The sequence below is a fragment of the Hippocampus zosterae genome, chromosome 13 (assembly GCF_025434085.1).
Source record: "Hippocampus zosterae strain Florida chromosome 13, ASM2543408v3, whole genome shotgun sequence".
In the NCBI taxonomy this organism is placed as follows: Eukaryota; Metazoa; Chordata; class Actinopteri; order Syngnathiformes; family Syngnathidae; genus Hippocampus; species Hippocampus zosterae.
The window spans coordinates 16904895-16919954 of record NC_067463.1 but is presented as its reverse complement, the minus strand read 5'-3'; the positions used below and the strand labels follow the sequence as shown (position 1 = coordinate 16919954).

Sequence of the window (15060 nt, the reverse complement as noted above, 5' to 3'; positions counted from 1 at the left end):
GCAGTCCACTTTTTTTTGTGCACCACAGACCGCTTTCGTGAAAGGGCATATTTTGACAAACAGGTGAAGCTGCAATTGGACAATGGATTGTTGCACTGTGGGGGTCAATTGAATGAAAGCAAAACAACTAATACTATATAAAACATTTGGAACTTGGCCTTCGACGGAAATCATTGTGACCACAGCCAAACTGATTGACTGACTGTAATGTAACTAGTGCTCAAAACCGCAACGACAGGCTTGAACTGAAACACAATATTCAATTCCCAGGGCTCATAAACACCGGCGCACCGCATATCTGCAGCCCCTATCTATAAATGTACATGGTAACTGTTGCATGATGTTACATTGCATTTTTAGAATATAGTGGGAGTTTCTAAAACTAACATAAATTATTGATATTTATGGCAACAATGTTAGTTAGCACAACAAAGACAGGAAACTATTTCTGAGTTGTTTTTACTCGTATATCTAAATTGGGGGACAATACAAGGAACATTTAGTTCTGTCAACTTGTATTTGTTTTTAGTGAAATGCCAGGCAGCACGGTGTCAACGGTTCCCAAGTCCGTATCACATTTCAGAGGTGCAGGGTTTGATTCCGGCTCTGGGCTTCCTGTGTGGCGTTTGCATGTTCTCCCCGTGCTTGTACGGGTTTTCACTGACTTTCCTCCCGCATTCCAAAAACATGCATGGTACTTTAATGGGACACTCTAAATTGTCCCTAGGTGTGAGTGTGAATGTTTATTTGTCTATGTGTGCCCTGTGATTGGCTGGCAACCAGTTCAGGGTGTCCCCCATCTACTGCCCCAAGACAGCTAGGATAGGCTTCAGCACCCGCCACGAGCCTTGTGGTAAGAAATGAATTAGAAAATGGATGGATGGATGAATAGTGAAATACAGGAATAGCAATTTTAACAAAAGCAAAACCTAAAATATTTTGGTGAATATATTGGATAGTTCAAGCGTGTTTTTTCCCTCTCCCTACCCAGCGTTTTTCCTTTCTGAATTCTGATTGTAATTTCCCCATTGCCGGACAAATAAAATATATCTTAATCTTAATCTTAACAGCGTACCAAACACATAGCCCTGGTCTGCGCTACGCTTTGATCTTACATGATCAGAACAGATTTATGTAAACAATATGTAACATGTCATGCCCATAAATAAGAATTATTTTATTCGACAGAAACAATTCCTTTTTTTCACAATGCTCCAAAAACTACTAGTTTTACAGGTTGGGTTTGCTTAATAACTTCATACTGTATGCATACTTACATACTGTAAATAGGTTACCTCATGACTATGAATCACACATATTGTATGTTGCACATTATGTCTCTCTCTCTCTCTCTCTCTCTCTCTCTCTCTCTCTCTCTCTCTCTCTCTCTCTCTCTCTCTCTCTCTCTCTGTCTCGGTCCAGCCCCCTTCTTTTCCAGTCCTTTGGTGTGTCATCAGGGTGGCCCCCCGGCATTTCTATAGGTAGTCGATAATAATGAGTGTCCATTGGTGTTTATAGTAGCTGCCCCCTCCCACCGGCCGCCTTGGCCCTGCCCATGCTTGAGAGATCTCACTTTGCTTTATCTCCTGACGTTCAAGTTCGCAGGAACGTCACGTCCGCACTTGAACTTGCAGCTCAGGGTTTGGGGAGGGCATGAGGGGGAGGAGGAGGAGGTGGGGGTGGGGGTCTTCTCTCACTGCATGCGCCCTCCATCGTCATCATCATCATCATCATCACCACCACCATCATCATCGTCGTCTTGTAGCGCTAAAAGTCATGAGGATCTCCTCCACGCAGCCTGCACAGCGCGTTACTCCCCCTCGCCCGTGCGCGTGCGATCCATGCACCTCACTTTAGCCCGTTGTTTTGAGCACCTCACTCCCGCGGCTCGTGATTCTCACGGTCGTCAGATGCATCCATGAGATTTTCACTTGGAGTTTACCTGGATTTCCCTAATGTGAGCTCCGTTGAGAAGCCGCCAGTCCAGCCATCATGTCTCGCCGCAAACAAGGCAAACCCCAGCACTTGAGCAAACGGGACTTTTCGCGTAAGTAAATACTGTGTGTGGTTTACTTTCTGTTCACGCGTCGACTTATTTTAGTAGACGGGGACTTCCTTGATACATTTTAATTGAAAAAAATAAAATAAAACAGTTTCGTGTGGGGCAACTCACACTACAGGGACCGCGGGGGAGCGCTTTTAAAAATAGTGGGCTTGACTGCAAACGCTTCAAACAACGCGGCAGAGAAGTTCAACTGAAGTTGCTTAACGTGTTGTGTCACGGACCCCTTCGAGATTTCTTTTGCCATCAAAGAGCAGGCGTAAGGCTTTGTTACCGCAGACCTTTGTTTAAGAGGTCCTGCATCAAGTGAATAACGTTACCGGCTTGCAGTGTTTCCAAATATATAACCACCAATGTTCGTCTTTGCGCTGCCAAAGAGTTTTATTTGCCAAGGTTCGAGGCTGTTTGGTCAGGAAGTGGTGTTTACACGCACACTTGTCCACGGCGCAAAGACCTCGTGTGCGTTGTAATTACATCGGAAGGCACATAGTTAAGTGGGCCACCATCACACATGATCACACAAGAGCTATTAAATGAAATTGTGGCGTATTCAACGTCAATCGTGTTGAAAGGGCGCCACTGATGACGATTCGTCTTTCATTTCAAACGGAGGAAACACGTTGGACTCTTTTACGGTCACGTTTTTTTTTTCAAAGAGGTTGACATTTCACTGCCGTGTTTAAACTTGTATCTGGATCCGTTCCAGAACATCATATTTCTATTATTTCGCTGGAGGAACAGTGTTGGAAAATGCATTTTATGCAAGTGTAATGGTTCCCGGCACCAAATGAATTTTCAGTAAACTATACAGTTAATTTGGTTCATATGTTTTAATTTATTTCCTAAATCTGTTCGATATCAAGGTTCCCTCGCTTCTTCCGTGTCGACTGAATCTAATTACGCACTCGTGGAACGTATGCTTTAATTCCGTGAGTGTGATACAACCGGATTTGCCAGTGGGGGGCGTACTATGATTATGCTCCTGTCGGGGCACCTATGAACTTGAACTTGGCCCATTTTGATCCAGTTTGCCTTAACAACGCCCCGTTCTTTTATTAATTTTTGATTTTTTTAAAAATGAAAAGCATATTCTTGTTTTATGGCGTAGAGATGTAATACTTACAGCAAAGCGCAAATGTAACACCGAATGGAAAACAAGCGTCCTGTTTTCTTTCACATTAACCGCGTCTTAACACCAGCACAAATGCATTGAACAAAATCATTTCTCAGTCATCTCATCAGATACATTCAAATCATATATGTAATCATTGAAGTTACATTTTTATTCAATAGTTGTCAAACATTTATGATAGTAACGTGACACAATGAGCGAGCACATGATGTATTTGTAGTACTTAATTGCACACTTCCTGGTTTTATCCCTGACCTGGCCATGAGTTAATAATAATAATAATAATACATTTTATTTATAAGCACCTTTCAAGACACCCAAGAGGATGATTTAGCTTTATATATAGAGGTAGATTTATATTGCCATATTTTAGTTTTCTTTCCGCAGTTTTACAAGTGGATTTTTAGTTGGGATTTTTTTTTTCCAAAGCAAGAGCAACCTTGCAATTTTTTTTCATCTTAATAATCACATCCTTGATGCACTTGTATGTATGAATCTATTTCTTAAAGAAGTCGTTTTGTAATTGTTAAACAGTCCCCTCTGGACTGCCACCTTAGTACACAAACACAAACCACTTGAAATTCTGTGACAGTCAGTTGTCTGAAAACGATAAAATGACATTTTTGAAAGTTATTCACATCACTTTTGCTTAGTATCAAAAATGAGATTATTTGGTTTCGAAGAAAAATCTTTCTCCTTAACCCTGCCTCCCATACTCCCGTGATGTCAATGGCGTAAGCTGGGGGCAGATAAGCTCCAGCAAAAGAGCGTCAAATTTTTTCATCTTTAATGTAGTCGAACATACAGGTATAGCAGGGCCGATCTTGCATAGTCCCCCATCACCTTCTCGTCTGACCTGACATGGAATTAAAGGTTGAACCGCCGGCAAGAATTCATCACATCTTATCTCAACATCCCAGTCGGAACGTCCAATGTCATTTACCATTGGCTAGATGAATTCTCTCTTTCTCTTTCTCACACACACACTCTGTGGCTCTCTCTCTGTTGGTACTTCAGAGACCTACTCCACATCCAACCCCTCCATGTGTAACCATGGTTCACAAGATCCCAGCACTTTTAACGAAATGGGGTCCAATCATCTTGAACTCAAATTAGAATCTATTTTTTGATTCTCAGAGGCGTTAGGTTCATTAAAAAGTGAGATTGGCAGCACAATAAAGAGGGTCAAGCAACTATGTCGCTGTCTGTCTGCTGCCTGCGAGCTGAGCGTGGCGGTCCATGGCAGTTATTTTATCTTTATTCTTTGATGTCTTGCTTCCTTTGTATGGCCTGTCTGTATTTTTACATTGTCTTACATCTCTCTGATCTGCAACTCACAATCTGATTATTTCTATGCCCCCTCACCCCCACAGCTGAGCCACTATCAGGCACCGTACTAGAAGAAGACTGTCAGGAGTCCCCCAGGCTGGGCGTTGCTCAGGACGAACCTCTCAAAGGGGACCAGGACTTGCTGACCTGCGGCCAGTGCCAGTCCCGCTTCCCCTTGGCTGACATCCTGCTGTTTATTGAACATAAACGAAGGCAGTGCCATGGGAGTCTCTGTACGGACAAACCCCTCGACAGGCCACCGTCCTCGCCTCTCTCCTCGCCACTCTCCACGTCATCCTCGCACTCAAGGAACCACCACCCGCGTAGGGTATGCCACCCTGTGGAGGTGGCCGTGCAAGTGTCGCCGCAGGACGAGGACTGTTTATCTACACCCTTGCAAGGAATAATCCCCAAGCAGGAGAATATTGCAGGTAAACACAAATGGCTGCCATGCAAGGGTTAAGCAAGAGGTATAGTTTGGGTGGTATATGAAGCATCTGCTTGCTGCATTGAAGGCCTTTGAAAGTCCTTGAGTTAGAGCCCTGAAATCACATAAAGAGCGACCGTCCTGACAATTATCGCAAGGAACGGAAACGTTTTCGGTGAAAAACGAGACACACGCTGTCAGACAAAGACACAGATTATGTAAAGAAAAAAAAATGGATTACAGATGTGCATAGATCCGTTGCCCTCATGTGGTGGTGAGGGATGCATTTCTCTCCCTCCCAGCATTGTTCCACTGTCCCGTCTCGTGCTTCTTCAAACGTGCCAAGAAAAGCTCACTCCTAAAAACTTATTGATAGTTTGTTTTTTTTTTTTACAGATTTTGTTGTCGAAGAAAATCATGCAATTTAAGCGAGGCACCGCCTCCAATTATCTGCTTGTCTTGTGATTTGAGTATTTAAGGGCTTTTTAATGCTGCTAGTTGGTGCATTGGAAATCCGCTGGGACTACATGAGCCTGTTGTGGGAACAAGCGTGACACTCTTTGACTGGTTTTACATGGTGGGGTTTGATTTTGACCAGTAAAGCTTTTTCTCATGTTGACTAATTTCCCCGATACCATGTGCCAGTTTGGCCAGATTGACTAGAATAGGGTAGGTTAATTTGGAGCCAATCCAAGCTAAATGTGCAGAGAGCAGCACTCAACAATGCAAGCTACTGTCCCGTATTAGCTGGAGCTGCTGCTCTGCAGATGGTAAGTCTCTTAGCAGTTGTTAGCGAGCTATCCCTCTTCCTATACAGAGTGACCACTGTTCATTAGTCTGGAGTTTGCAAAACATCTGCCCTCCGTACGTGCGTCCGCGCGTGCGCACACACACACACGTGCACACGCAGACACACACACACACACACGCACACGCAGACACACACACACACAAAGCTCACTTGCCTCTTGGCCTTGTCAGCTGCTCGAATATGCTTTTCTTTGCTTATTTAGATCCTCGTGCAACACAATTCACATGATGTCGTAGGGTCAGGAACGCGCATTTGGGGCATATTATTTATAGCTCTCACGTATCTGGATGCTGTATAAGAGACACACTGCCTCGCTTGATTAGTTTAATTAGGGTCTAGTTTGCATTCCGCTGGATAAAGAGTCATTTCGAACATTTTGAGTAAGGTCTCCCCAAAGGAAAATATCATAATAATAATAGATGCATACGGCCACGGTATCAGAAAGACTCCATATCATTCACATGCAGTGAAAGCACTCACCTCCCACCTCCGTTGCGCTGTATCTAAGATTGATGGATGCTGACTGGCAGTGCCAGTGCACCACCCCTTTACCACATATGGTCGCTGCCATGTTCCCTCACCCTGCTCGGCTAGAGGCTGACATACAGAGACGAGGCATTTCCATGCATTAACTCCCTTCACGATGTTAAACTCCTACAGGATTGTGTCATACAGTATGCATATTCCTAATGAGCATCTTGCAGAAAAAAGTACCTTTTGAAATGTCATTTGATGCAGATGATTGAGTGGTGTAGGAGTTGCTGAATCTAGTGAGGATGATGATGTCTAAAAGAGCCAGAACTGGAATTGGGACAGCTGAGGCTGTCTGGGAAGTCTCATGGCTGCAGCTGGGGCCACGGTCTGTAGTCTGGAGCCCTGGGCTGTTAGAAGAGGGCAGAGCAGCCTGCGTGCCATCATTTGCATGATAAACAATTTAAGATATGCATAGCGACAACGTAGCTTGTCTCCAGATTATGGATGGCCCAGAAAAGGAGCAGATGACCGTTTCTCACACAAACCTGTGAAAGCGGATTATATCTGACATGATGCAATTTATATTAAAGTGGCATATAATGGAAGATTTACGTTTGTTTACATTTATCTTCACTCGCCAATTATATGAATGCAAATCTGATTTCTGTTGTGTTATTGCTTCCCCCCATTGCACTGATTTAAGTGGCACGACTACACAATAGCGCATTTACATATGCCATTCCCTCTGTAGTAACTCCAACCTCTTCAAACTACAGTATTTGATGAAGGAGATGCAGAAGGAGGTAAGATGATATTGCAATACTACCCGTGGCCCATCTATTTTATCCATCCTAACATTTGCATCTCTTACATCCTCACCAGTGTCTTAATGAGGCCACTGTAGCAAAGTCGAACATCACCTCACACTTCCGCCTCCTTCTAGTACTCTTGCTCAATTGAAACCTTGACTTTGAATCAATACTGAGTTAATTATGGCAGCCACCCCTCCCCTCCTTATTTCCTTATCAAAACCTTATTTCTTGCGATATCGCTTGGAAGTCTGTCATGTGTTGTGAAGACAAAGGTATTTAGCAGGCACTGGATTGGCACCTTGCCACTTATCTCCAAACCACCAGCCCCCATGTCCTTCACCATCTTACACATATTCTGACTGGGTAACTGTCAGGGAGAACCGGGGGGTGAATAACATGTGCTGTGCGTTTGTAGAGTGTGTGTGTGTGTGTGTGTGGTGGGGCATGGAGCGACTCCTTGATTGTGGCCACTTTTTCCTGTGGCCAGTGTGTGCGTGTGTGTGTGTGCGCGCGCGCACGCGACCGTGCGTGTGTATGAACTTTGCAAGTTCACATATGGGGCTTTGTTTCAGTGATCACTTTAATTGATACTGAATAGGCCCAGATGCATGCCATTGTACTTCCTGAACACCAGCTAATATTTTCAGCATACACACTCCATTGTCTGCATAAACTGATGATAATTGGATCCTACAGTTGTACTATGCTCTGATAAAATAGTTTCTATTTTTGGCCGTGGGCTCCAACTAATTTTAATAAAGGTAAACAGCGGGGGCATCGAGAAAGCCAAAATTCTTGGCACGTATGGCCTAATTACATGGGGTGCAGTGGTGGGAGTTGCGCTGTGGTATGTAGAGTGCTCCATTCAAAAGAAGAAAATGATGAGACAATTATCTGCAATTCTGGACACAGTATGAGTTCAAATATCCAGTTTAATTTATTTTTGCTCTTTCATTTTCAGAAAGTTCTGCAGCCCAGCAATGTATTCATAGTAAACAAAGTACAAACTGTATGCTTACTTTTCAAGATTACATTATACTGTTAAGTGTTTGTGATCATTTTATGACGACTGAAAAAATGAAACATCTGAACTTGCTTAATTTTGTCTACTTCATGCAAAGTTTTAGGGGAATCGAGTTTTGAATCAATGCATGTTTTTTATGTAAAATAAAATCAGAGCTACTGTAGCTGCATTTTAAATGGGAGCAGGTGTAGTAGTTAGAGGGCACCGACTACAGTTGCTGTTCAGATTTATTGCTTGACCAGCAATTACTGCATTTTGTTAACCAGTATGTTCACTTATTATCATTAATCATTCTGAACTAAGCACATCTTTGACACCCCATTTCTGAATTTCTCAAGCTCAACACAAGATCATATGATGGAATTGCTTGGCCAACACATTTGTCCAAATTTACGAACATGGGGTACGTTGCAATGTCAAAAAAGTCAATCAAAAGAGGCAGTAAAAAGCTCCTACAGTCCCTCAAATTGTTTCATTATTACACATGTGCATAGCTGCTGCAGCAAACCCGTTTTTGGAAGAACCCTTGACCAAAAAAAAAAGTATGTATGTGAGTTTTCGGGCTTCATCTGTTATTAAGAAAAATGCATTGGCCTCCCGCTATACAACTACTGTAATTTCAGATTAATTTTCCTCAACTCGGCCAAGCTATTTCGTGTTTGCAGATGTTGCGGCCGAAGTGAAGTGTACGTTTACATCTTGGGTATGAATCTGCTGTCGAACTGAAACTTGTGCATAAGTGTGCACGGATGTCCAGGTGCAGTTTGGGCCACTTAAACGGTTTATAGCTTGGTGTGCATGTGTGTGTGGGATGTTTGCTCAAGCTTTACTACCCAGGGCGTGCAGGCTGAACATGAAAGGGTCTTTGACTTGGCAAGCCCTGCCTGAGGACACCCTTCTATGGACTGTGCCAGCTCAGACTTGGCACAGAGGACTGCTCCCGAGGGACAGGATGGGCCTAAATGCTTGTGTGCTGGGAGGGAGGATAGGTGTGTATGTTAAAAGTGATGTTTTGTGGGCTGAAGGAGCAAAACCCATGGTCAGATGTCAAGTGTGTGTGCGCGCGTGTGTGTGTGCATGCACTATCCTTGGGGCTCCTGAATTGGGCGTCTCTGTTTGTCTTCTAACAACCTTGGTACCATAGCCTCGGGCCATTCAGGTGGAGGCTCGTTGAAATATGCACCCGCACACATACAGTCCACACACAAAAAGAGCGACATTCGCTCACCTACAAATGTGCACAGACACACACCTGTTTTATGAACATATTTACTCCAAAGATATGCAGAACCACACACAAGTGCACACATTGTAAACCGCCGTCCGCGAACCTGTGTTTCGTTAGTACGTAATAAATGTGTTGTGGCAGAGTTGATGAGAGCTGTCAGAAACATATGATCCGTATTTCAAATCCCACTATCTCTGTTTTCCCTCCATCTGACTCCTCAATTTCTTTGCCTTGCAAAATGTTCCCTGCTCATCTTAAAGGACTGCAAAGTGGTAAACATGAGCACGTCTGCACCTCTTAAAACTGACACTCTACAGCTCGTTAGCACCGCGGCAGATCTGCCGATTGAGCAAGCCATAAAGGCAACACGCGTGCACAATCCCTATCCATCCATGTTGTCAAGCAGCTGTCAAACAAAAGTGCACAACAGAACCAGCCTTGTTTGTCCACATCCGCGTCACGCAGGATGGAAACGTCTCCTTTGAGAAAAAAAAAGACCGTCCTTCCTCTGTCCTGTCAATAGCGTGGCAGAAAGTCACATCTCAGGGCCAGGGGTCATCTGACACCATCGAGGCCTGTCACACCAGCCGCCGAGTTCAGCACCTGCAGGTTAATGACTTTATTTTTAGACGAAACAGAAACAGAAGATGAAAAAGTGACTTTCATACAGCTGTACCTCCAGAAGTGGCAGATGTGAGCAAAAAAAAAAAAAAAGGAAGTGGTGAGATTGTTTGGGACAGAAATAAACTTTGACACGGTACTTTGAAATGAACTACAATGTACACTTTAGATGGAATTGTGATCATTCAGACTCAAGGTGGGAAAAGGTAGCTTTTAATTTTCTGTTCGGTGTCATATTCCGTTTGACCTCAGCCTATCACCTCATCCTCCACTGTTCCTATTGTAACTTGTCGTCTACGTTAAGGCTGGGCCGCAGCACTTTTTGCTTTGTCTTCCTCCCAGCCGGGATTATAATGTTGAGTCCTTCGGAGAGTCACAGAGATGAGGGTGTTGTGTTAATGTGAACGCGCTGATCCTGGTCACTATCTGTCTTTAGTCTTTCGTCCTCCACTATCATCTTCACGGCAAGTCCCGATGGTGGGTTTGGCCTGACTGTGTACGTTTATATGGGATAATATGTACTGTAACTATGTGACCGTATTTGAATGGTCGGTTGTCTATCCAGCTGTGTCTTGCAACTCTTATCACACATTCTGTAGATATGAGACACTGAGGGCCCCTGTGTCTGACTTTACACTTGTGAAAACTCACAGTCCTCCCTCCGAATGTTAGTGAGAGAACATCTTGACATGCACGCGCAAACCTGCTGCCGCGAGGACCGAGTTACGAACGGATGCTTTTTTTCCTCTAGGAAGGGTGTTTTCAAAAGCCCATTGCCTCATGATGGGTTAAAGTTAGCGGCATATTTGATCTTAACTTCAAATCCGACATCACAAGACTTGCCCAACACGCATTTTCGAAGGAGACGTTCTACTTCACTTCCAGAAAAACGCCAAGTAAGGCGTAACGGTTTACACAGAAGCTTGTACAGAAAAGGAGACCAACCCAAACATGTGCCTAAAAACCCTGCTGGTAAACCCCAACAGCCACTGCTTCCCACACGGCAAAGATCCTCAACCGTGGTTGCGCACGGACATACATGCAAACATAATATGCACACTCCGGTCCCTGGCAGCCTGCACTTTGGCAGGCGGAATGCTGGTGCCCTCATTTAAATTTGAAGCGCTTCTTTAATCTTCAAAGGCCTGATTGCTTTATGAATATGCATGGTCTGAGCTGACTCTCAGTTCATTACCTTGTTGTAAATTCTAATGACCATTAGGGCCCTGTGCGGTAATTGCCAATTGTTTTGCATTTTTGATTAGCCCATTACTGGAGCGCATTCTGAACATGTCTGCCCTGCCAGCCTGCCAGGCCATGACAAGAGGCTGAGATGAGTTGAAAAGAAGAAAAAGGGGAGTGCATTTGGGACAAGCTAGTTTGTTCGCGCGTGTGAGCGGTGGTGAAACACAGATTGGGTAGAAAATAATTCAAGGCTTAAAACATTTTTTTTAAAGCTGCGCTCCAAATTCTAAGTTTTGTTTTGGGGCGGGAACAGCGGTGACTTATGAGAGACTCAAGACAAGAATGGATGTACCCTAAATAAGGTTCATCTGGGTTGTCTCTGCAGCGCTTGAGTGCAAGAACGTGTACCTGACTTCAATTATGTCAGCATATGTAATTGTTGATTGTATGCGTGGCTGCCCGTCCGACCGCGTGTACATGTCCAAGTTTGCATGCAAGCGGGCGAGTGAAGCGGGGTTGCTGGTGCGCCGGGAGTAGTTGGGAACTTCTGGTGGTGTATCCCAATGCTCGGCGTGCCTGGGACTCATGAAAGATTGATGCCTCCTAGCAGAATGGCACGGCCCCGCTACAACTTGATAACATCTAATGGATAATTTAACGCTCTAAAACCGGCAGACTGGTCCCCCTCTCGAGTTGGATGGAGCGGACAGCAGCTGCTGGGCTTTTGGGGGGGGATGCTACTTTGACTGAGTGTCAGAGGGAGACTTGAGGACAGGCAGAAAGGGGAGAAAAGAGAGGGAGCAAAGGAGGAAGAAAGTAAAGTGCGTTTCCATAGCGTGACTGGAAGCCCCACTTTGGTGCCCAGAGCCAACTTTACTTTATAGTGTCAAGAGTTGATTAGGCAACTCTTGTCACACGTGTTAAGATATGACCCCCCCCCCACCCCCAAAAAAACCCCTCTTCTTCAACTTAAATGCACTCCCGCTCCCAAAAGTCATCCTCCATTCTCTGTACATGTAAGCAGAAGAAAGAACAAGGATAACATTTGTGGCGGCCCGGTAGTCCAGTGGTTAGCACGTCGGCTTCACAGTGCAGAGGTACCGGGTTCGATTCCAGCTCCGGCCTCCCTGTGTGGAGTTTGCATGTTTTCCCCGGGCCCTGTGTGGGTTTTCTCTGGGTGCTCCGGTTTCCTCCCACATTCCAAAAACATGCATGGCAGGCTGATTGGACGCTCTAAATTGTCCCTAGGTGTGAGTGTGAGTGCGAATGGTTGTTCGTTTCTGTGTGCCCTGTGATTGGCTGGCAAGCGATTCAGGGTGTCCCCCGCCTACTGCCCAAAGACAGCTGGGATAGGGTCCAGCCCCCCCCCCCCCCGCGACCCTAGTGAGGATCAAGCGGCTCGGAAGATAATGAATGAATGATAACATTTGTATTACGTTTCAGGTTTATGTGTTAACAAAAGTATCGGGACATCTCTCTTTTCATCACAGAATCTCATCAGTCCGATTTCAGTCCCTTAGTTGCCCTTATATCAGAGTTAACCAGTTCACTGCAACATTTTGAACTCTGCTTCCTAATTAGTTGGAGCAGTGTGGGGAAGTAGTCTTTCGATTTCAGGATGGCCGGTATTTGGATGAATTTGTTTTCGAGGAATTGGACAGCTTTTTCATCAGCCCCATCAAATACATTTGCAATGAACTAGAATAGAGACTGGAAGCCAGGCTCTCATCAGCAGTAGTATCGTGACCTCTGATGTCGAATGGGCAAACGTTCCCAAAGACAAATCTTGGAGAAAGATGAAGCAATAACAGAAGCAAACTTGGACAACTCTGTATTTTTCCCATTCTACTTTCCTATATTTGTAATAGCTCAGCACTGAGCCTGTACACACATGAACAAGAGGGAAAGAGAAGCCCAACTCGCTTTTCAGTATTGTTGTATTTTAAATTGCGCATTTACTTTCTACTTTCATCAGTTTGAAGTTACAAAAGTGACAGCGGGGTACCACACTTTAGTCTTCGTCTGTAGTATAAGTGGGGTGAACAAATGCAACCTCCGTGTTGGGTTAAGACTTGTCTTGGCCCGTTTCCTCCAAGGTTTCATTAAATCTGTCGAGTCACAGTTAGTCTCCCCTGTTACAGCCCATGACATCCCCGCACAAGGTAAGAGGTTTAGAGATGAATGGATTATCGCACAATAATATGTCTGATCTGGGGAGAAAATGGGAAGACTTTGGGGTCCCTTTGAATTCCCCTCTAAGTACAAAAGTTAAGACGAGGGGTCCTTCATGACATTGACAATTACCGGTAATTATGGATACTCAGACCCTCCTCTATCTGGACACTGAGCAAATCGCAAATTGAAATGCATGTTTTCTGAACGCCTTCTGGGATTTATCAGCATTATTTTGTCGTCACTTGGTTTAGCAACAAAAATATAGCTTCAACACCAATTCAATTCAATCTAACATACAAATGACGAATAAACCTGCATTCGTAAGTCCACCCGTAAATACTGTAATTGTGGTCCTTTTGTGCGAGGTTCTCTTGTCCCACTCACATGTAGGATTCATAATCTCTGCAGCTCTGAGGTCTTCAGTCAGTCTCTTATTCCCAGACTATTAAACCGTTGACAGTTTGGTTAATCGCCCCGCGGTTGGACTTCAAGGGGAATTACAAAGAGGTCAGCGGACGCTTTTTCTGAGGTGCGGAGAGAAAAAGCCAGGTGTATGTACTGTTCTTTACTCTGTGGTGTGCCTCAGTCTCAACGAGGTCATTTTTTTTCTTGTTTTAACAGCTCAGAGGATGCACAAGGTTAAGTTCTGTCTTTCCCCGGGCAGAAAGAAAAAAAGAGGACAGTTTTACAGCTCGGTCGAAGGAATTCCAGGAGTAAGTAGCAAGCCAGGATGGCTCATCGACAGTATGTCCAGTCTGCATGGGCCTATGTTTGCACACGCTCAGAGAGGAAGGTAGCTGAGCCTGCTTTAAGGCATCTCACCAAGACAGCATGATAGATGGTTTTGTTAAAGGGTCCCAGGGTGTCCCCTGAACTTGAAGCACTGTGTTTATCTTGAATAGGAGATGTACAGAGTGTTGGGAGGGTGAAGGTGAGGGTGGGTGGGGGGGGTAGTGGTTGTTGAGCAGGAAGAGAAAGGGAATGATATAGCTTTCAGGGGAAGGGAGAAAAAAGAACCGGAGGAGGAGGGTGAGTTAGGGTCTGTATCTGGGCAGGCCAGGCTGGGGGTTGGGGAGGTTAAGGGGGGGTCGTGAGCAGGCAGGATGGAAAGAGGGGGGATGGGGCATCCCTCCTCGTAGCTGTCCATTAACAGATGAACTTGGCAATGGTCCAGGCCTCAAAGGTCTTGGGAGACAGACATACACGTATTCACTTGCTCACACACACTTGGATGCACACTTCCCCGGTACCTGCCGACTGTGGTTGGAATGCCACCAGAGTTCTTTTTTGTCCAGAGGCGAAAAAGGACGTGTCTGTGGTTTACCTACGTCAGAACCAGTTCAGACCGGTTGGACAGCAAGCCCGAAAGAAGGCAGACAGACAGGTCTGGTAGTCACCTGGCCCTTCTCACTTTCTCTTCTTTATATCCTGCTCATCTCTTCTTGTCCTGTTCTGTTTTTTTTTTCAGATTTAGTGGAGGAAATAAAGAGTAAACCTTTAACCCGAGGGTTTAGGATTAAAAAACAAAAGAGGTGAGGGAGTCAAAAACAATCACAGTCAAAAACGGTGGTTATAGGAGGGAAATGGGTCTGTCGTTTTTGGTGCGCTCCTCTTGATGGGGCAACAACACCACCTCGGCTATTGTGTACTGAAAACATTGCAGCAAACGCAATGGCAGTTTAAACAGTGCGTGAGGGGTTGCTCGGAGGATCATGGATCATATCGTAATCGAGAATCCTTTTTCAGGGAATCAATAGGGTTAATACAAAATGCACACTAT

General features: G+C 44.8%; 2 protein-coding genes across 2 annotated transcripts in view; both read left to right on the top strand.

Moving 5' to 3' along the window:
- The window catches only part of LOC127613356 (transmembrane channel-like protein 7), a 249308-nt gene that overhangs the window by 11059 nt on the left and 223189 nt on the right, over positions 1–15060 (top strand). The window lies entirely within an intron of this gene.
- The window catches only part of LOC127613352 (B-cell lymphoma/leukemia 11A-like), a 39231-nt gene continuing 25641 nt past the window's right edge, over positions 1471–15060 (top strand). Inside the window, exons 1-2 of the mRNA XM_052084363.1 lie at positions 1471–2047; positions 4568–4954. Of these exons, the coding sequence (XP_051940323.1) occupies positions 1993–2047; positions 4568–4954 (442 nt within the window). The 5' untranslated portion in view covers positions 1471–1992. The remainder of the gene's footprint in view (positions 2048–4567; positions 4955–15060) is intronic.